The following is a 21,410-nucleotide window of genomic DNA, read 5'->3' on the forward strand; positions in this document are numbered from 1 at the left end:
TTAGGCTGAACGCAATTTAACGACGAGCACCGAGTCCTTAGGAGGTAATGTGACAAGTCACTACTACCACCACCGAAACACTTTTAACTCCGTCACGTCGTGCTCGTATGTACAGGTAGATGATGGAGCCATTTGCCAAGTCTCTGTATCGTAACGGGTATCACAACATCTCATCTCTCGGCTCATTCGTCAACATCCAATGACATTTCTCATCGTCACCTCTGAGAACAAAAGTTTAGTTGAGATCAGGGGGAGACATAATGTGGATTCATCAAGCATCTCAACCAATAAGAACGAAGTAACCCTTTTGGGAAGACGGCTGAGGTCATACATACTTCGAAACTACCAAGGTCCGCGGTCTACGGTCTACGGTCTACGGTCTGCAGCGTTGATCCAAGAGAAGGCACGGAGTTATTGGTACGAGACCAGTACCTCCGTATGGGACCCGACCAATGTTACCGTCGTCTTATGTGATGCCTACGTGGGTTAGCTATCCAGGTACCTGGGGATTTCCCTTATTTTTTTTTTCTTTCGACCTTGCCACGAGTGATGTTTCCCGGACGCTGCTGCACTTGCGCACTGTACATGGAGCACGGGGCGACGACAATGGACGAAAGCGCGGAGACAGGAGATAGCAAGAGCCTAATCTGGAATGCCTTGTATTGCAAGGTGCAAAAAATAGTCTCCGACCCAGTGGAACGATGTTCCTCCGTCAAAAGATGCTTTTGGTTCTTTTGATTACCAATCCTCTGCCCTACAGTATGTCTTGTTCATATCGTATACGGTTTTGTGCAGTCTTAGGCGACGAGGTGCCCCTCACATATATAACGTAAGAAAGGGGGGGGGGGATTTGAAATTGCTCAAAACACTAGCTAGTTATTGATAAAGACTTGAGGAGGTGTCCACCTATCCAGGGTACATATTGTATGTCGTGTACACCATGTACCCTTCATCTTCAATCGTAGATGGCCTTGCGCTGCATTGTATGAGCGCTCTGTATTCACAACTCTATCTACCTGTATCCTTTGTTCCAAGTCCTCGTGAACAACCATTTCACCCTCTCCCTCTCAGCCCTACTAAGCCCTACTGGTTAGGTACGCAGCTCGGCATCATATCACACCACGTCCCATCACACCACAGCATGGATAGCAGCCATGACGTCCAAAGCGGCAAGTTGACTATGACTGGTCACTGCGTCCATCGGCCCTGCCCACCAAGGCCCATACTGACCTCGTCCGTTGGTATCTCGATCCTGTAATCTCCAAAATTGATGCCGGACAAACTGCGCAATCTCGCCCTGCAGGCCGACGTCTATCCCATCCCTTTTCAACACCTTGTACAGTTTCACCAAGTTCCTGAGCAAGATGGCCTTGAACCCAACGGCATCGTCATCCTGCCACGGCGACAGCGGATCGTCACCTGGGCCGGGATACGCGTCACGTTCCGTCAGTGTCCCGTCCCTGTCGACCCAGTTGGTTCTGTTCATCGAGTACATGGCCATCAGACGCGCTTGGTCCAGGTACATTTGCATCGTGGCCGAAGAAGCACCACCACCACCACCGGTGTCCGTATCTGTATCTGTATCTGTGTCCGTTATCGTAATCGTACCACCGGTGTCGTTCTTCACAGCCGCATCGTATATGGCAACTGACGCCGCAATCGCCTGTCCGGTGTTATACGTGAGATTGGCGTCGAATGTCTCCCCGGTCCGGATGTCGATGTGGTCCAGAACGAGATAGTCGTCCGCGATGTACCGACAGCGGTAGATCCAGTCCATGCTCAGAATCGCGTACTCCAGAAGCAAGTCCCTCGCCGACGCATCTTCGGCGTGGGTCGACAGACGCGCCGAGAGTTCCGCGAACAGTCCCGTCGTGATGGAATTGACCTGCGTCTCGTCGCTCAGGTCCGACCACAGGACTCCGCCGGCCATGTCGACGCTGTCGATGACGAGCTGTCCCGGAGCAATCATCGACGGCACGACGTGGCTCCAGATATTCTCGACGACGGCCAAGTGGCGTGCGTCGTGCGTGACCCCGTACAGCTCCAACAAGCCCATGGCCCACCACATGCTGTCGTCGTTGTAGTCGTTAATACAGTCCCCGGTGGCGTTCTGGACCATGGCGACCAGCTCGTCCAGCCGATCGGCGTTTGTGGACGTGTTGGACCACGCATCGTGGAGGGCGATTGCGGTGTATGCGTTGGCCGTTTGCCAGTAAGTGATGCCCGCGATCTGGCCGTCGTCCTGCTTCGAGTCCAGAAAGACATCGATGGCCGGCTGTGTGACGTTGAAAGGGAACGTGTCCAAGTATGAGAGAGCCATGGGCCGCGGTGTAGCAAAAGGAGAGAGAAGATGTACGTACCATGATTTAGTTTCACCTTTGGGGACCAGCCGGTCCATGCAAGCCTGTTTTAAAAGCTCCTTCATAAAAAGCAGACCGCTTCACGTCCGCAAAAGAAGAGGCAAACGGGCGGCGTTTCATGTCCTGATGCCTTGCGCTTTTTGACGCCGAGGGAAGCCGTGCATGTTACACGGCATGGTGAATGATGAATTCACAACATCGTCAAGCGTACTTATCAGTAGTCAATGATGTATCCGCCGGAGTGACTGGAGGAGCAGACAGAATCGATAGACCCCCTGACGCATAAAGGTTCAACAGAACATGAGTGGCCGGTCTGGTGTTTAGATCGTCCACCAGCAGTCACTGACTGTGAGAGAAGTACACAAAAAAAAAAGAAGAGAAGCAAAAACTTAAACTAGGATTTATCTCCCATAGGAGCCTAGTCAAGAAAACCCCAGTCGTGTAAGGGTTTTTTTCCCCCAGAGGCCTCCCATCCCGGGTCCACTGAAGGTCGCAACGGTTGATGGTACTCGCCCTGGAATCTCCCCTGCCGCAGCGCATACAACTTTTTCTCTCCCAGATTTCTCCTCCTATGTTGTCCTTGCCCTCTGCAGTTGTCGACCTTTGCCCAATTGCCCAAGTCCGCTTGTTGAGGAGTTGAAGTTGAAGAAGAAATCCAAGTTTGTTGATCAGTTGCCAAATCCTCCTCGTTGAAGTAAAGTCACAAATAATGTTTTGGACTGAACCGCGATTCGAACCCGTGCCCCGTCTCGCCTAGGAGAAGCTGCCGACTCACATCGCCATGTGGCCTTGACCTGACAACTCCTAGGGGTCTTGGTGTTGGGGGTAAAATTCGAACTTCACAATGATATCCTTTGGATTTTCTCGGGGGTTCCTTCGTGAGGTCCTCCGAGGGGATGTCTCTGGCGTCCTCCTCGATCACCAAGCACCAAAACAAACCCCTTGGTTGTTTTCTCGCATCGTTCAGGAGCCCTGACCGTGGCCTCGTTGGCCCTACCTCTCATGAGCCTCACTAGCCCCGGACACCCCCAAATTGGTCTAGTGCCGGGAAGCCACTGAACAGGTGCCGAAAAGGGTTTAGACGTCTACCACACTTGGTGTCTACTTTCCACTACCGAATACCTCATGCTGCCCACCAGCGACGGAGGAGAGCACCACAAGACTCTCTCCAGCACAGTAAACTCCGTGTCATGGAAGATGCGTCGCCGATATCCCCGGTCAACTGCATAACATGACCATGAAGAGAAGTCGAGGTATATAAGAGGAAGAAGCAGGTGCTTTACAGATGTCGTTCTCTCACGCTTTCCGAGGCAGGCAAGATCTTCTATCCTCCCCAGCAATAGCATCCTGCATCCTGCATCCTGCGTCTGTATACAGGCTTTGCTTCCCACTTGATCTTTTGTTGTTGAGGGTTGCATCAAACCCTTCTTCACTGTAGTACCGTTCTCAAGCACCGTCAGTCCCAGCAACCATGACTTCCTCCATGTCCAAGATTCTCATCTTTGGCGGCACGGGAGGCATAGGCGAATCGTTTGCCCGAGCCTTCCACAAAATGGGCAAACAGGTCATCATCACCGGGCGGCGTGAAGATCGCCTCGCGTCCCTCGCTCGAGAACTCCCGGGCCTCGAGACCTACGCCATGGACAACCGCGACCTGGCCGCGATCCCCAGGCACGCCGAGACGTTGCTGTCCACGTACCCGGACATCGACACCGTGTGGGTCAACGCGGGGATCCAGTACCAGGGCAGCTTCAAGTCCCTCGAGACGTTCAGCGACGACAAGATCATCGACGAAATCACCGTCAACTTGACGGCGCCCATCGTGCTCGCGCGACACTTCATCCCGCACCTGATCTCTCGTTCGGTCTCGGCCACGACCACGACGACCACGTTCATGATGACGTCTTCCGGTATCGCTTTCGTCCCCGCGGGCTTGTTCCCAGTCTACTCGCCCACCAAGGCAGGCGTGCACTCGTTCATGGTCGGGCTGCGGCAGTCCCTCAAGGACTACGCCAACTTCAACGTCATCGAGATCGTCCCGCCGTACGTCAGGACCGATTTGGACATCGCCAACCGCCTGTGGCATGCCATCACCCCGATGGAACTGGACGAGTATACCAGCGAGACGCTGCGGGTGTTGGAGTCAACCCCGTCCAAGGACATCAAAGAGGTTGCGGCTGGGACCGCCGTCCCTAGGGTGCAGGCATGGAGAGATGCGTTTAATCCGTTATTGAGAATGGGTGGTTGAAAAGGGGAGAGAATGATAGAACAAGAAGAACGAGAGATGATTTGATGGATAGTTAGGCTATGAGACGTTGCATACTTGAGGTACACGTCGTAGGAGTCTTATGAAATTAAATAGATAGTCATTAAGTCGTTACCAGGATCCATTCCAAAGTCAGGGTTTAGGTCTTTTTCAAAGGCACGTTCGGATCACTTGCTGGTGAAGCGTCTGGGTCATGTTCCGTAGGAGGTGTTGGTGGTGATTGAGGTTGTGATGAGCTGCCTTCGACGGGGGATGGATCGGCGGCACCTCCTTTCGGAGCTAAAGACGAAGACGAAGACGAAGACGAATCGCCTTCTTTTTTATTAGTATTAGTATCTTCGGCCGAATCCTTTCCTCCATCCTTGTCCTTCTCTCTACTCGTGCCATTATCGCCACCAGAGTTGTCTGCCTTGCTGTCTTTGTTATCTTCGTCTGTCTCTTTCTTAGACTGTTCCTTCTTGCCGCCGTCATCAGCCTCTTTCGGCTTCGGTGGAGCCGTTGCAGGACTCTCATCAGGATCACGAACAGTTTCATTCTGAGCCGGTGCAGTAGTGGTCGGTTGTGGCAAGTTGGGCTGAACCACCGGGGCCGCCACGACAACCGGCTGAGGTGCCGCTGCGATAGGCACCACCGCACCACCACCACCACCCTGAAGCTGCGGCGGCAGCGCCACGCCGGGCCTCGACCTCAACTGTGCCCCGTGGCCGTCGTAGCCGCCGCCGTTGGCCATGTACATGTCCGGGTTGTTTATGGTGTTGTTCCTGACGGCGCGGTCGTACAGGCGGGTCAGCCTGGCAACCTCGCTGCGCACGCTGACCTGGCCGTCGTCGGTGTCTATCTCGTCGTAGCCATGCACGTGGCGCGAGATGCCCAGCCACATGACTTCGGAGTTCTCGATCTCGTCGACCACGCGCTCCAGGTCGTCACGGTACATGCGGGCGCGCATCGGCTGGCCGCGCGACTTGAGATACGCCACCAATCCCGCTATGACGGTGTTCATGGCCCCAAAGACGGTGATGAGGATGTGCGACGACTCGGAGGCCCCGAGCGCCGTGAGCGCCGCCCCGAGCACCACCTGCGAAAGCAGCATCGCGTTGGACAGCGACGCCGTCGTGTAGTACGTCCACGTCTGGTGCCTGAGCTGCCGAGTCACGCGCCCGTACAGCGACTTGCGCGGGACCGATTGGTGCTGTTGGTACCGCCGCTGCTGGTCGGCGTCTGGGGCCGACGACGGTATGCCTACCATCATGCAAAACTGCTCGTGGGGGTCGACGGCGGCCGGTGGATACTCGTCGCTGTCGCCATAGCTGTAGCGGCCCAAGAGCGGTGTGTGTTCGGTTGCCATTTTGGTTTCTGTGTGGCGTGCTTCGAAGACAAAACTACGGTATGCTGTACAACAATACAAAAAAAAAAACTTTCCCGTCTTGACACGACACGCCCGATGTCCACGCCCACACTCAGGCTCACCGAAGGATAATATAGCCGGATCCGGGTTGAATGATGGACGTTTTGTCCTCAATGAGCTACTCTGGGGTTTCGTAGTACTTTGTGATTCTCGACACGCATAGAGGGGGCGAGAAACTGGTCAGATCCCGATGGCCTATCTCTCTCTGGTTCTTTGGCGGCGGCGGTGGTGGTGTGGTGTTGCTCGTGTCTCGGTGTGTTTGGGTGCTTGCTTGCTGAGAAATTTCCCCTCGTTTCAATCAAAGCAATCGATCAATCAATCAGTCAATGCGACAGACTCCATACGCAAAAATGCAGAATAAACGCTGCGCACGCGAAGCGGTCCCCCGTGGAATGCCAAACAATAAAAGTTTAAACACAGTCGCACGTGTAACGAGTACAAGCAACCGGGAGAGGTAACGATACCGAGATGAAAAGGGAAAAAAGTGAGCAAGCGCAAGCCTCGTAATCTTAAACTGGGCGATCGGCGACGCCCCGAAGCGCCATCATCGATAAACTCGGTACAATGGGCGCTCACCAAGACCAAGGCAGGGAGTTGGTTAGATGCTCTCTCGAAGTCCGACTGCTCTCTCTCTCTCTCTCCCTCTCCCACCCTCCCTCAAAAATAAGCCCTATGGTGAAATCTAGGGTCATCTTATTGTGATGGTATCTCTATGATAACCCAGAGTTATTGGGTCAGGGCAGAAAATCATCAGAAGAAAAAACACCACAACGTATAACGACTGATGGTAGTAACAATGATACTAAGACCTTTATTCAAATCAAGACTGGAGCTATGCAGAGTGCGTACGCCGTCATCAAACCTGAGTTCATCAAAGTCTTCAAAAGTCTCAAATCAATCAGAAAATCAGCTGCCATAGATCATGATCGTAGATCCCAAGTCATCGTCAAACCAATCGCCAACAAACGCCATGCAAGATGTTTTTCCCAATTCTCAATTCCGGCACGCCATGACATTGCAATGAAGGCAAATATCAACTTCTCAAAAGAACCTATTCGGAACGGAGAACAAAAAAGGGACTGTATATCCACCGGCGACCAGACCTCATTCATCACTCTGATTCATGACTTGTTTCTTCTACCAACCAACACCTGGATTCCATACTCCCATCGCAGTGGGAGGCCACGATCTCTGTGGCTGACCGAGATGGATGCCCGGTAATCCACTTCCCAACCGCACACTCTGGCTCAGACCCTCTTTGGTCCGAGCCATCGACGCGACGGCCACTTTAGCCGGGCACACGGTCGTGGCATGAACATGGTAACAACACTTGTCCCAGGTCGCGGGATCTTTCCACGGCTCACCTTGAAACTGCCAGATCTTCTTGAAAACGTACGAGACCAGGTCTGGGATCTTGTATATCTCTTCCAGATCCGACCGGTTGGGTTCATTGCGCTTCAACTCGTGATACCACTTTGGCTGCTTCATCATATGATGCACGAGGTGTTCGACATAGAAGCGCTTGAGAGGTGACTTTGGCGGACCGAATTGGTGTGTCAGCACCAGAGCCGAAAAGTTGGGGGGTTTGAATGCTTCGCCCTCGCGTCGGGAGAAGCTGGCTCGGACGACGTCCATGATGCTGTTTTGCAGCTCTTCCATGCCAAACTTGTCGGCCATGCAGTACGACGCCGACAAATCACACAGGTCAAAGGCCGGTTCTGTGCGCGCCGGCAGTTTGTTTCGGTAGATCCAGTCGACGACGATCGAAAAGGCTTTCGGGTCGTCTTCGGGGAGGTAGAGTTCGTTCTTGTAGCCCTCGTCAAAGGCGTCCTTTTTGAGACATTTTTCCATGAACGGCGATCGCTGGCAGATGAGTTCGCGGTGAAGGAAGAAGCGTTTGCGCTTGTGACCGACATAGACGGTGACTATCTCCGAGGTGGTGAAGCTGTGGGACATTGTTAGAACGAGATAACGGCAACGAGGGGTGTAATTTGTCTCACTTTTCAAAATCGTCCTCGTCGTCCTCTTCCTCTTCCTCCTCGTACTCTTCCTCCTCCTCTTCCTCTTCTAATTCTTCCCCATCCAGGATCTCTTCCTCTTCGGCTTGTTCTGGGAGACGTTTGACGTCAGGGCCATCGGAAGCCGATTTCTTCGGGACGTCGGCGGTGGAAGGGTTGGTGGTTGCGCTTGTCTGAGACTGTTGTTGCGACTGTGACTGTGGTTGTGGATGTTGCGACTGGGATTGTGAAGGTGGTTGCGGTTGCGATTGTGATTGAGGTCGAGGCTGTGACTGCGATGGCGATTGCGATTGCGATTGCGGGCCCCCGTGCGACTGACCGTGTTGGTGAGGCTGCGACTGAGGGGGCGAGGGTTGTGTGGAGCGAGAAGCTTCCATCAGAGCGCGCAGTCGCGTAGTAGCCATGGAGGGAAAGAGATGGAACGAGAGATGAGGGATCGGTCAACGATAAGCTACTCCGTAATGATTATGGTGAAAGGTGCTAGTGGCAGCCAATTCATGTTCTACTCTATAGTGGAGATAGAGAAATCGCACGGAATGGGATGGCTGCGGCAGCAGATGTGCACACAGTCGTCTTGTTAGGGAGTTACAATTTCAAGGACTCAGAGAGGGAGAACGGGGCGTGAGGAGGAGAGAGGGAGAGAGAGAGAGAGAGAGACACTCACCGGGAGTCTGTGAAATCGGATGATACACACACGTTGCCGAAGTCCGCAGAATTCAGAAATCCACCACCGGCCACGAACCATTCGGAGGAATCATTTCACTCGTTCTAACTAATCGTACAGTCAGTGGTACTCCGTCCTACTCGGAGCATCCGTGCCACCCTTTGAAGTTACTTTCGGAGTCGACTTTGGTCTGATGGAGCCGCCCGGGGTACAGTCCGGGTTCAACGTAAGTAATAAGATATACGAGTTACAGGTAGGGCCCCCCGGCGAAACTGTAGACACAACGAGCGACCCTTACGGAAGTGATCAGAACACACGTAGCTCGGTACAGATACATCATACAAGGGCCAAATCATGTCTGCATCTTCATCTTTATATCGAGATTTATAGGACCCTAGGCTTACTGTAGGGGCCCTAGGTACCTTCCTCAGTTATGTTCAGGTAGTCACTTCACCTCCGAACTAGTTAGGCTTCGTCAAGGCACCTGTAGGGAGAGATTATAGTTAAAGAACCCTCCCTCCCCCCCATAAGCATCCCCATAGACGCTCTTATGGGCGCCCTTACAGATGTCAAGCTTTTTCGGCGTAGCTCCCCCTCATAGGCACTACCCCACGGCAAAAAATTTCAGAAAGGGTCTGTGCAGTTGTTACGAGTACAATATATCTGTGCATCTCGGAAAATCTGTGGAATCTTCTTTATACCCCTGCTGTAATTGAGGGTCGAGACGATTCTTTCCAGTGGTGCCACCAAAACAGCCGGCCCGGGATACTACTGACTAGAAGTAGCTTATTTGTCCTTGTACAATACGAGACTACTAACTACTCGGCAGATCCAGGTACTGACCTTGCTAACTCGTATCGGAGAAGGGTGTTTCCATCATCTCTATTGTACCTGAGGTCTAGGCTGAAGGTACCCGAGGTTATATTACACTGCTCAAAGACTCTACGGTATCTACGCGAAAAGCCGATCAGAAGATCCGGCTAAATGCTATACCGTATGCGGAAACACCTTATCCTCTGGTTGTGTTTACATACACCTGCAATCATCTACCGAGGACGGAGTACTTACCTATCATACCTTAGGGACCTCAGTATATCTCTCTCCACATACATTTCAGACACTCTATAGACTCCGGGCCAGTGCTTAACATGTTCACCCTGATAGATAGTCATTTCCTGTCCTTTTGGCTTACGGAGTACGGGTACACTCTTCCTTCATTCATCCAGTCTGTCATTAGGGCAAAGACCAAGTCAGGCATACAGAAAAAAGGTGTAAAACTAGAAACTCGACCAAAAGGGTTTTGATTCATTCATCAAATAGTATATAGTATAGTCTTCCACTCGTCCCTTGATAGTTGTACAAAGCACACACACTTTCCCGTGGAATGCTGGAGGGAAAAAAAACACTCGCCAGTGGCCCGCAAATGGACTGCCACGTACCCGGATATAATGATACACAGACAAACACACACCTCTTGACCTCGATCTTAGTGGTATCCTTAAAAGCCATACCGATCTCCTTCCAAAGGGAAAAGATCCAAACTCCTCTGGTGTTACATCTGATCGGGACCAACACCAACACCAACACTCCACATAGTAAACCCCGAGGACAACTCCATCCCAACACATACAGCTTGTAGATATCAAGAACTTGATTCACACCGAGATCTCAATGTCTCCTTTTCCTCGTCCTTCCCCGTCAAGATGGACTTCGACCTCGACCTCGACTTCTTGTTCCATATCCTTCTCCACCCCTTCAAACGAACCTAACGCTTCCCTCGCCCTGCGAAATCGGCGACTTGACCCTCACCCGCCATGAGGCTTGGTTGCATCAAAGGCCCACCGCTGCCCTGAACCCCAGCAGCGTCACCGCCATCTCCACCAAAGCCGATGCTCTTCTTCACTCGCTCACGCTCCAGCTCGCGCCTCAATTCTTCATTCACCGCATCTCGTTCTTCAAGTCGCTTTCTCGCACCGCTTCTGTCCAAAAGTCGTGCTTCTCGTTCCGCCTTCAATCGTCTTTCCAATTCGCGAAGTCGGTGGATCCACTTCTCCTGCCCTCCTGGTCCTTGGTGTCCTTGACTGGCAATATCACTGGTGCCACTCGCGCTCGCCGTACCAGTGCTTGGCGGCGCCGGGGGCGCCTCTCGTGGCGGAGGTAGTGGGAAATTCCCATTCGCCGGCGCATTGAATGGCCCGGCCGGCACCATCAAACCTCGCTCTCTTTCTCGCTCCCTCTCGCGTTCTCGTTCCTTCTCGTGGTGGGATTGCGCGTACCCACTAGCACGGCTGCTGATCGAGTTACTGCGCAGACTCATCCCGGTACCATCGCCGTTGAGACCGACCAGATGCTCCACCGCGCCAGTCGAATGGTGTCGTTGCAACTCCATCTTGTGGCGCCGCATACTTGAGCTGCGCGCTGGTACGCCAACGACGGCGCCGTCAAGTTGGCCAGGACCGTCATGCGGGGACAGGGGCATCGAATACCCTGACGCACGCGAATCGTTGCGCTCGCTACGCTCACGTCGTTGGTGCATATTGTGATGTGCCTGCTGCTGCTGGAGAAGCGCGAGTTCGGCCTTGAGAAGTCGATTCTCGCCCTTGAGTTTGCTGATCTCTGGCGTCCTACTTGACGTAGGTATGCGTGACCCTTGATCCGAATGGGGGTGTGTATGCACACGTACTTCCATCTCGGACATTTTGACCTTCATCTTCTCCCAACTCTCCTCGATGCGCTCGAGCTTGCGCGTGCGAACTTCCAGAGTTTGTTCCAAAGCTTGATACTCCTTGAATAATTCCCGTTCGACACGCTTGATTTTGTCTCTGAATGTGGTCAGGATACCCTCGACCTGCTTAGCCGCCAGGAGCAGATTCCTACTAAACCCCGGCCAGAAAAGAATATTCCCAACGACCTCTTGTGATGGCAAGTTGCCGTTGATGAGGCTGTTATTGTGAGCCCAGTCTGGACCACACATGGCCGATAGTCTCTTCCACAGATTTAGCAAGACCTGGTTGCGCTCAGTGAGTTGTTCCTTGAGTTGATTCTCGGTCTGCAGTGCTCTCTTCCGGTCCGTCTGGCGCATGCCTTCAAGCTCGGCGACTCTAGCTGAGGCCGAAGAAAGTGCCCGCGTCGTTGAATTATGGCCCTTGTTCGTCCGTTCAAAGTCGAGCTTGTCTTGACGCCGGCCGGCCTTTTCCCGCTCAAACGCATCTGCCAATCTCTTGCACTCATGGCTTGTCGACTCGAGTAGAGTGTCACGATCGGCAAGCAGGCTTTCGGTCTCCTCGAGGCGTCTGCGCACAGTCTCCAGGTCAATGGTAGTCTGGTCAAGCTCCCGCCTCATCTTAGTGACAGCGCCAACTAGGCCAGATCGAGAGCTGTTAGGATCTCCAATGATGTTCCGTAGGCTCTCCTCAAGTTCCCCGAGACGATCCTTGTACGTGTTTGCCTCGATGTCACGGGCTGACAGAGCTTTGCGGACCTTTCGAAGTTCGTCCTTGGCACTAGACGCTTCACGATTGAGATCGTTGATAACACGCTGAACCTCCTGTTTTTCCTGATTGGCCACCGCGTCACGCTGCGCTCTCTCATCGTTGATGCGACGCTCGAGGTCTTTGCTCTTGTCCCGTTCGGATTCCAAGTTGAGATGAACCTTTTTGAGTAACGATTCGAGATCGCCAATCTTGATCTTATCCGCGTCTTGCTCTTCGCGAAGGAAGGCAATCTCATTATGACTACTTTCTTGTTGGACCGTCAGTCGTTGCACCTTGCTCTCTGCTTCGGCACAGGTCTTTTCGAGGCTTTCAAGCTCGCGATTTGCGTCATCCAGCTCTGCCTGGACAGACTGATAGCGAGCGAGATTCTGCTGTGCATCTTCTTCAAGCCGAACGAGTCCTTCGCCGGCTGATCGCATCTCAGCCTGCAGTGCTTTGACGTTCTCCACCTGGGCCTTGAGATCTTGCTCGAGCCGCGCACATTCCTCAACCTTGGCGTCAAGTTCGTCTCCCAGGCCATCAATTTCCTCCTGCGCTTCGTTCTTCAGCTGTTGAAAGGCGATATCTTGCTCTTCGGCATCGCGCAAGGCATTGTCCCGTTCTTGTGTCAGAAGTTGGAGCTCTTCATTGAACTGGTCAGCATCCGCCTGAGCCTGTGCATCCACAGCATCAAGCTCTGCAAGGGCTTCGTCAAACTGGCTTTGTATGTTTTGGTTCTCCAACTTCAGCTGCGACACTTCATCCCGAAGTTCATTGATTCGCGTCTCCAGAGTTTCTCTTTCTTGATCGCTGAGTCGCGACATTCGTGTACCATTGCTTGCCCGGGAATGTGATCTCGCTCGCGAAGCTGAACGATCCAATATACTATCCCCGGCGACGCTGCGAAGACCGCCCATTCGTCCCAGCTTTAGATCTTCAATCTCTTGATACAATCGTTCTTTTTCTTTGTTCCGCGATGTCAAGGTCGAGGCCTGGGCACCGATCATCTTCTGTAGTTCGGAAACCTCATGTCGCAGTCGCTCGATCTCGGCGTTTTGAGCATTTGCGGCCGCTTCCACACTGCTGGACCGCGAAACAACTGACCCTCCGATGCGAGCCTTGCGTCCATTTGACCGTGCTGGGGCAGAATTCTCGCTCCTCAGCTTAGCAATTTCGTCACGCAGTCGCTTGTTGTCTTCTTCGGATTGTTCCCGAGCAATCGTCTCAGCCTCGAGCATATCCTTCCACATATCACGCTCTTCCCGTGAACCGACATCGCTAGTGGCAGCTCTGGTATCCCCCAGTGACTTGACCATTTCAGCCAGTCTTCTCTTCTCCGTTTCCTTTGCAAGACTCTCCGAGCGGAGCTTTTCGATTTCAATCTCGTTGATCTCCACTCTTTCACGGAGATATATCACCTCTTCTTCTGCCGTAGGACTTCTCTCTTCGTCCGTACCATATCCCTGATCAGCATTCGGCGATTCTCTATTACCGGATTCTTCGAGTTTCTTCTGCAGCTCTCGAACCTGTTTCCTGAGATTATGATTATCCTTTTCGAGTCGTAATCGGTCTGACTTTAATTGTACATTTTCTGTGATCATCTCTTTTATACCGTCCTCAGATCTCTTCTGGAGGGCTTGGTCCAAGAAGTGAATTTTCATCTTCAGATCGAAATTCTCCTTCCCCAGCTTCTCCACAGTGCTTCTGTGCTCTTTCAGAGTTAGACCCCTCTTTGGTCCGGGTGTTAGTCCGAAGACACCAGTGTTCTTGTCAGGCGACATGCTTCGTTCTTGGCGATACTGACGAGCAAAAGTACCCGGGACTTCTAGATCTCGGACGTTGTTGGCAATGACTGTGTCTGTAGGCATGTTGAAGTTGAATGTTGAAGCTTTTGGGGTTGATAGGCCACCGGTGTCTTTTGACTTGGGGCTTTCCTCTTCCAAAGTGCTTAGATCAGTCGCGCTGACGTGCCGTTGCGTCCGGGGTTCATCATCGCTGATACCGGACAAACCGGACATCATACTCCCAAGACTAGCTTGTCGTGAAAGTGTCGTTCTGGACTTGCGCTGTGTACTCGAATCCGGCAATGCACCACCTGATTGGAGAGCAAAGTCGGCAGCCAAAGTCGCTTCACTCGCCTCGGTAGTCGAGCTGGCTATCGAGTCAAACGAAAGTCGTGCATTAGATGATCGTTTGTGCAGGTATTGTGGTCGTCTTGCGGGACGAGAAGGGGCCACCCCACTGTCCTGCTGACTGTCACTCGCTCCAGGCACCTCGAGATATCGACCCTCGTGGTCGCTCTGTGTGCTGCTCTTTCGCGGGGTTGCATCATTGTCGTGTTGACCAGGACCTATCCTTGTGCGAGGCCTGGGTTCCTCATCCTGTTCTCGCGCCGTTTCGTAACCCCCCATCGTTGCCAGAGATTGTACCCTCGACAATGTCCGCGCTGCCGCTGCCGCCGTGGGCGATGAAGACATATTCTCCAGCGCAGAGGTACTAGGCGCCTCTGGAGTCACATTCAAGTCTTCACTCGCATTGGAGAACTCCTGCTCGCCGGGGGCTGGCGTTTTGTAGCCCCCTGAAGGTGTAAGTGGGGATTGGACAATGACCGCATCGACTTCCGTATGGTTTTCTGGCTCGTCGAGGGGGTGGGTAATCTTGATAGGGTGTGGCTTTTTGCGCACTGCTATGTTATCATTTGGTACGCCAAACTGATAGGTATCGTCAGCGCCATTGTTCGCAGACTCCTGGCCAGTTATCTGCGATGGCTCGGGTAGAAAGCTGGACTCAAGATCGAGTAACCTCTTGTTCATTTCACTTTCGTCCAGTGTGCGGTTTGCGGGGAGGTCTAGACTTGTATTTTCATCCTGACCTTGCATGAGGCTGCTTGGGTCTCGAGGACCAGGGAGAAACGAGTCGGCTAGTTGTGAGTCCGCGAGTTCATCACCATTGACACTGCCAACCAGCGAATGCTCATCCTCCTCCTCATCAAAACCGCCAGGTAGCCTTGACGAACGGCGCACGGTCGGAGGACGACTCGATAGTATGGATGAAGACATGGCTCGGGGTAAAAGGTGGATTGCGTCAGGAGACTATTCTGGGAGGCCGATCTTGCGGCGTCGCAGGCCGGTGATGTTCGAGCGTTTGCCTATGAGCGTTGCGGACAACATGTGTGGAGATAGGGTGAGACCTGGAGACTCTGGACGCGTGCGATGGATGAAAGTAGTGGTGGAAGTCGCGTCGTCACTCTTCACGACGACGAGAGCGACGGGCCGGTTGCGACGTCGCTGTGGACGAGAGAGATCCGGTTTAGAGTGGACGGGTATAAGGCTTCGCAAAGGCCCAGGTGTAGAGTCTTGATCAGAATCCCAGGGGGTCTGGAGCGGGTGAACCAAGTCCCTTAGAGTCAACTAGATCATCCTAGGCCGGTCTGGAGTCGTCAACCGTCGGCGGTTTTGTTGCTCTCCTGAAACCCGAAGTCGAAATCGTGCCAAGCGCTTTGCCTAATTGGTGCCCCCCATCAACACGACCGGAGTCCATACTCCGTAGTAACGACAAAGTACTGTACGAGGGGCCAAGGTACTTCTGTAGACAAGTGCTCGACAGTTCTCCCTGTATGTATAATGCTTCGCTCACGAGTCACTCCTCCTCGTTACTCTGCTACTCTATTCCTACACGAGGCTGTTCCTTTATGTTTTCAGGTTCAAGTTCGAGCTCGTGTGCAGATTCATATTGCAGTCGTCCTACCAACAAGCACAAAAGGGGTATCGATAAACCACCACGCCAATCAAACATCAACGCCCATTACACACTGACTCCTTGTAATGCGTCAATCATCCTTAACCACCAAGGTTGCGGTGCCACGATTGCCGCGTTGGCAACAACACAAAGCCCAACGACGGCCTCGACTCCACAATGCCGTGTGCGCTCAATAACCTCACCCTCGACTCGATCTCGACGGGGTTACCATCTCTTCCTCTTCCTTCCTCATCTTATATATCCGATCTTTCGCTAGCTGGGCGTTTTGCAGAGTGTCAATGTATGTGCGGAACTTCACAATCTCCCGCAAAAGGTAGCTGCTCTTCTTTTCCCAGTTGCTCATTGCCTTGGCGGAATTGGGATGCTTGGGCGAAAATGCCGTCAACATCATGGCTCGAAGCTCGTGGTGCTTCTGTAGTTCATCTTCCACATTGCTCACGTAGTTCTGTAACGCTTTGAGCTGATCCACCTCAAGAAGCTGAGAAGCAAACATGGACTGCTGTGGTGGCGACCAGTCGTTGATGTGCACCTTATCGCCGGGCAACTTGCTACGTATACCGCCAGGATGGTCCAAGGAGCTTCTCATCGACATTTGAGTGCTAGGACGTGGGACCACAGCAGCATTCAAGCCAAGTTGGGATTCGGAAGCCATGGCAGTTCTGTTCACCACGCCGTCACTCCAGCCATATTCCATGTTGCTGACGCCGCCCATCATAGGTTCCTTGGACAGTCGTGCACTCCAATAGTTCGCGGTAGACACAAATTCCCTGACAATGTCTGGCGTTCCGACGGAAAAGAGATGTACCGCCCCAGTCGGGAGACTGAGCGCCCAGACATAGGGTCGCGCTTTGGAATACCCGGGAGGTGGAAGCGAGCTTGCAATGGTATGTCGAAGCATAAACTTCCACAATTCCTCAGCATTGTCTTGCCAATTCCCTCCACCCACGACAGCTCCAGGCTTCGTCACCCGGGACTTGCTTCTCACGGACTTGGCACTGGACGAGAAGGAGAACAGTCTCATGCATCCTTTTTCTATGACTGCGAAGCAGTCATTCCAGTTTCGGTCCTTCGACCTCTTGTCTACCCCTTCAAGATGGCATTTGTGTTTGACAATGCCTTCCTTTGCCCATGGCGCCCCGCACAGCTCAAGTGAATCATCTTCCAGAAGCGAACCGGCTTTCAGTCCGTCATCAGTCTGCAATTCAAGTTGATCTTCACGGATGATGGCTTGGCTCAACGCGTTCGCGAACCCGATAGAGGATTGGTAGTCGCCATGTGTCACTTCTGTCCCAAACGAGTCGACCGACATCGACGTTAACGTCTTCCCAAGGCTCGCTTTACTCCACGTGCTGGACATAGAAGGACTCCACGTTGACGACAGTTCATCGACGCTGGTTCTACTAGAACCAAATCCGGCGGCAGATGGCAGGCGAGGCCGAGATCTGGTCTTGGTCATCCACCGCGACCCTAGAGATTTACTTTCCCCATACCGGCTACGGTTGGTTTCTGAATGCGCTTTGCTGAGAACACTAGGACTCCGACGCAGCACGTTCGACCCAATCGTTAAGAAATTGTTGGACTGATTGGCGTTCATATTTGAATCGCTTTGAGCACCGTAGAGTGGTAGCGGTTCTTGAGAGATCGAGTTGTATAGTCCGCGCAAGATCGTCTCAATCTGCGTCTCCCAGGCTCTGTCTGATCCAGAATACAATACTGAACCACGTTGGCCGTTAGTCATTTCTTGATCGGAGTCCTCTTCATGAATCGTCTTTTCTGTGGGTCTTCTTAGTCCTCGGACTGTAAGATTGATTTCTTCCACGGAGTTAGCGCTAAGGAGCATTTTAGGCGGCGCTCCACGAGGGGTGCTGCTATTTTCTGACTCTTCAACGATTCGCTTGATCGTTGGAAGAGCATTACGAACAAACTGTGCCTTTGTCATCTTCTGGCCAATGTCGGCTAAGTGGAGATCAGTGTTCAAAAGGAGAATAGAGTAGCATATCGTGTGCACGACATCTAGTAAAGTCAGCTGGATCGTGTGTCTGATGCAGAGAAGCAAACTTACCACTTGACTTGTACAGGTGTGAAGGATTGCAGTCACACCATCTCTGGGCGAAAGATACCATGATTCGATCCATCTGCTGTGTCTCTCCTTTCAAAGCTATGCGATCGCAGAGACCTCGGAGAGCGTCGATGATATCTTGATTTGACCAGTCAAAAAGCTCCATGTATGCTTGCCTCACTAACTGGCGATCAGGGCCATCTTCCCCCAACCACGCTCCAGCACTTGAGGAATCCATCTCATCATCTGCATTATCGAAGATCTGCTTAGCTTTGATTTTCGCAGCGTCGATGGCAGGTAGGCTTGGTTGCAACATCTGTGGAAATGGTGCAGCTGGGTTCTCGGTGCGAGGGGACTCGACAACGAGGGGAGTTGTTGGTGCCGACCTATAGTCGCTAATGTCGGAGGTTGACGCGAAAGATGAGCACTTGGATGTTTTGTTGAAAACCAGAGCTCCGGGACCCTTCGTTTCGGTGGTGGTTCTACTGTCATGGCCTGTGGTAATCCCGGTGGGTGGTGCAGCGGTGGACGACGCAGTAGACACACCCTCGGAGGTCCAAGAGCCTTTTCTCGCGGATTGATGAGAGCCCGTGGTAGGGTATGCCAGTGAGGTCGACCGTGTCACGGTCTCAACTCCAGAGCCCGGTTCGTGTACCGGTTTTTCAGGTTGGACAATACTTCGGTCATTCTCAGAGCGAGTGCTACCACGATAAGGCGAGCGTCTAGATATGTCTTCGGTGCTGCTGCTGTCGGCAAGGAACGAGTCTTGATGAGGGATACGTAGCGTTGAAGGCTTGTTGTGAGACTTCAGCGTTCGATTGCTGTTATGTGATTCGGTCCGAGTGTGCCCAGCTGGCTTAGGATGATTTGTGGACTCTGGTGGCAACCCAAAGGCAGGAGGCGGGAGATTTGGTGTATAGAAACCCTGCATAGAATTGGTCCGGCCATGGCCCGAGGTTGGTACAGGCTTCTCCATTAGATAAGGATCCATGAAAGCTCTAAGGCTACTGACGGGGCTTAATCCACCTGTTTGGTCAGGTTCTGCTTTGAGTTCTGCGTCAAGTGTCAGTGGAAGAGGAGGCGGTATGGAATTCGAAATAGACTTCTTCCTCCTTCGGAAGAATGCAGAGGTTTTCTTGGCGACTATAGGCTGGTTTTCTTTGTTTGCAGACAGCTCAATGGAGGTTCTTCGGACAGGTCTTTGCACCAGTCTATTAGGTGGTGTGGTTGGATATAGTGGTTCATCCTGAACTGGCGTAGCGCGACCAGGATGTTGCTTTGCAAGAGTGGTTGGTGTATGACCATGGCTTTCTGAATGCACAGACGGATACTTTGAGGAACCAAAAACGCGTCTGAAAAACCCAGGTCGAGGAGTCGAGGCAACCTCATGTACGAACCCTTCTTTCACTTTTGGCTCTAATGCAGCATTGCTCAGACTCGGTACACTCTTCACGGTTGGTAGAGTCTGCACAGGATCGTTGCTGGACCATCCGCCATTCACACCCAATGTGCCTGACCGTCCCTTCTTTGCATAGGCGCTTTTGGAAGACTTGGTACTGTTCTTCCGCACCAGGGTCGTGCTGCCAGTGTCCACCGTAGGCACCCTCCGAGACTCTGGACCTGAGAAAATTACTGGGGTAGGAGCAACAATGTCGGAAGTTGTCTTCGGGGGTTTGGAGCCACGCGGGACACGGTCCCTCGCGCCAAAGTCGAAACTCCGGGACCGTCGACTCGCTCCCTCCACTGGATGGCTTGAAAGACTGGTGACATGACCAAGGTCAATGCTGGACGAAGAACTACTTGCCCTGCTTCTTCCACCAGTTGAGATATTCTTTGGCCTCCTTGCGTGGCCTGGCTGGGCCGCTCGCTGAGCTTCGTAGACTTTTGATCGAACAGAGTCCTCGTCTTCGCCGCGGATACTGGGCAGCTTCTGCACAGTCTTCTGATATCGAGTAGTGTGACGGAGAGGAATGCGAGGAGCCGTGTCTGACAGGTGTGGTATAGATCTCAGATCCGGTAAATCAGGCTCAGACGAGACTGACGAACTGAATGTGTGCCCCCTCCCTCGAACGCTGCTCGCCGTGTCGTAGCTATTATTTCGCGGTGTATATGGTATTTCGCTAAACTCAGCAGCAGAAAATTGGTCAAGAGACATGACAAGGTTGTCCACCATAGAGGCACGGAGGATATGATTGGAAGAGAATGAGAGGTCATGAGGGTCTTCAGCGTCGTCGTTATCATTGCTGTGAGCAGGCGAGGCTGACTCTGCGAGGAAGCTTCCGGAGTAAGCCATTGGTGGATGCTCCGCAGTCTCTGAATAAAACTGCGAAGAGGGTGACGACGGTATGGAATTCGAGGACTGTCTGTGAGGTCCTCGGGGTGCAGAATGTTTCGATGAACGGGTATGCGGACTTTGGGGTATCGTTGGGGATGAATGGGATCGAACTGTTGTCATGTTGCGCACAGAATCTGGTCCGCTGGCACGCAATTGCGTCTACTGAGGACATCAGCGTATTGCAAGAACAGTCTGAGACAACTAAGAGCGGAGGTTGTTTGTCGTTGTCGCACGACTTGGGGTCGGTCGGACAATGTCGTTGCACATGTCGCGGAGAGACAGCGTGTCGAAGCTCTATACAGTGAGACTATCGGCCAGAGAAGCTTCGTTGTTCAGGGTCAAGGATGTGCTGGCAGAGGAGTGGATGCAACGTTAATGTACTCCGGGGTGCAGTGAGGCTGGCCCCTTCAACAAGTTGCAACTGACCTGGAGAGGGGGAGGAGATTCAAAAAGTCGCACGCATACGGGATTCCTGGTCGTTCCCTTTCGGTGGGTCAAGGCGAGGTACTAACTCAACTTGTTGTAGGTGTGAAGCAAGGATAGGGGTTACCAGGGTCTCGTAGATGCAGGGGTTGCTTCTTCTCTTTCTCGCAGCGCCACGACCCTGGGAGGTCAGAAAAGACTGTCTCCATCAGTTCTACAAAATATTTCTGTTGCGAACTTTACATTATGAGGTCAACTTATGCCTTCAGTCAATCAGTCACTCATTCGGTGCGCCCTCCCTTCACCACCAAGTCAAATGCCTCTCCAGTGCCTGGTGCATTGGCTGGAAACGTAGACGGATCGACCCATGAAACTGCCTAGATCATTGGGCCGGCCTGAGACTTGACAGGTTGCACGGGACAAGACAGCTGAATCCATTGAGATGGTGTTGGGCCTAGCATTGATGGTGTGTGCCTCGAAGAACAAACGTTTCTAGACTAAGTCACTTGGCTTTCCAACATGGAAATATCGTCCGTTGTCCTGATATCCCTCTTCTCGAATGTCCAACTTGGAACAGTCTAGAGCACAATCGGACGACGGGCAGGGGTCTTCCCAGGCCTGAGGCCTGAGCCGAGGATTGCCTGTATT

The 21,410-nt window shown here is 52.7% G+C and overlaps 6 protein-coding genes across 6 annotated transcripts; 1 reads left to right on the top strand and 5 right to left on the bottom strand.

Annotated features, from left to right (window-relative positions):
• Positions 1-1,129: 1,129 nt before the first annotated feature.
• Positions 1,130-2,320, bottom strand: PV08_10453 (uncharacterized protein; the record flags this gene model as incomplete). The annotated part of the gene is made up of 1 exon (XM_016384767.1): positions 1,130-2,320. The coding sequence occupies one exon, from the start codon at positions 2,318-2,320 to the stop codon at positions 1,130-1,132; it is 1,191 nt and encodes a 396-aa protein (XP_016231369.1).
• A 1,511-nt stretch (positions 2,321-3,831) lies between these two features.
• Positions 3,832-4,608, top strand: PV08_10454 (uncharacterized protein; the record flags this gene model as incomplete). The annotated part of the gene is made up of 1 exon (XM_016384768.1): positions 3,832-4,608. The coding sequence occupies one exon, from the start codon at positions 3,832-3,834 to the stop codon at positions 4,606-4,608; it is 777 nt and encodes a 258-aa protein (XP_016231370.1).
• Positions 4,609-4,765: 157 nt separating this feature from the next.
• On the bottom strand, positions 4,766-5,971 carry PV08_10455 (uncharacterized protein; the record flags this gene model as incomplete). The annotated part of the gene is made up of 1 exon (XM_016384769.1): positions 4,766-5,971. The coding sequence occupies one exon, from the start codon at positions 5,969-5,971 to the stop codon at positions 4,766-4,768; it is 1,206 nt and encodes a 401-aa protein (XP_016231371.1).
• Positions 5,972-7,168: 1,197 nt separating this feature from the next.
• Positions 7,169-8,453, bottom strand: PV08_10456 (uncharacterized protein; the record flags this gene model as incomplete). Its single annotated transcript, XM_016384770.1, has 2 exons — positions 7,169-7,976; positions 8,032-8,453. 2 exons carry the CDS (start codon positions 8,451-8,453, stop codon positions 7,169-7,171), a joined length of 1,230 nt encoding a protein of 409 aa, XP_016231372.1.
• Positions 8,454-10,478: 2,025 nt separating this feature from the next.
• PV08_10457 (uncharacterized protein) lies at positions 10,479-15,245 on the bottom strand (the record flags this gene model as incomplete). The annotated part of the gene is made up of 1 exon (XM_016384771.1): positions 10,479-15,245. The coding sequence occupies one exon, from the start codon at positions 15,243-15,245 to the stop codon at positions 10,479-10,481; it is 4,767 nt and encodes a 1,588-aa protein (XP_016231373.1).
• Positions 15,246-16,123: 878 nt separating this feature from the next.
• On the bottom strand, positions 16,124-20,297 carry PV08_10458 (uncharacterized protein; the record flags this gene model as incomplete). Its single annotated transcript, XM_016384772.1, has 2 exons — positions 16,124-17,958; positions 18,008-20,297. 2 exons carry the CDS (start codon positions 20,295-20,297, stop codon positions 16,124-16,126), a joined length of 4,125 nt encoding a protein of 1,374 aa, XP_016231374.1.
• Between the last annotated feature and the right edge of the window lie 1,113 nt (positions 20,298-21,410).

This window comes from Exophiala spinifera, assembly GCF_000836115.1.
Source record: "Exophiala spinifera strain CBS 89968 unplaced genomic scaffold supercont1.8, whole genome shotgun sequence".
Classification (NCBI taxonomy): domain Eukaryota; kingdom Fungi; phylum Ascomycota; class Eurotiomycetes; order Chaetothyriales; family Herpotrichiellaceae; genus Exophiala; species Exophiala spinifera.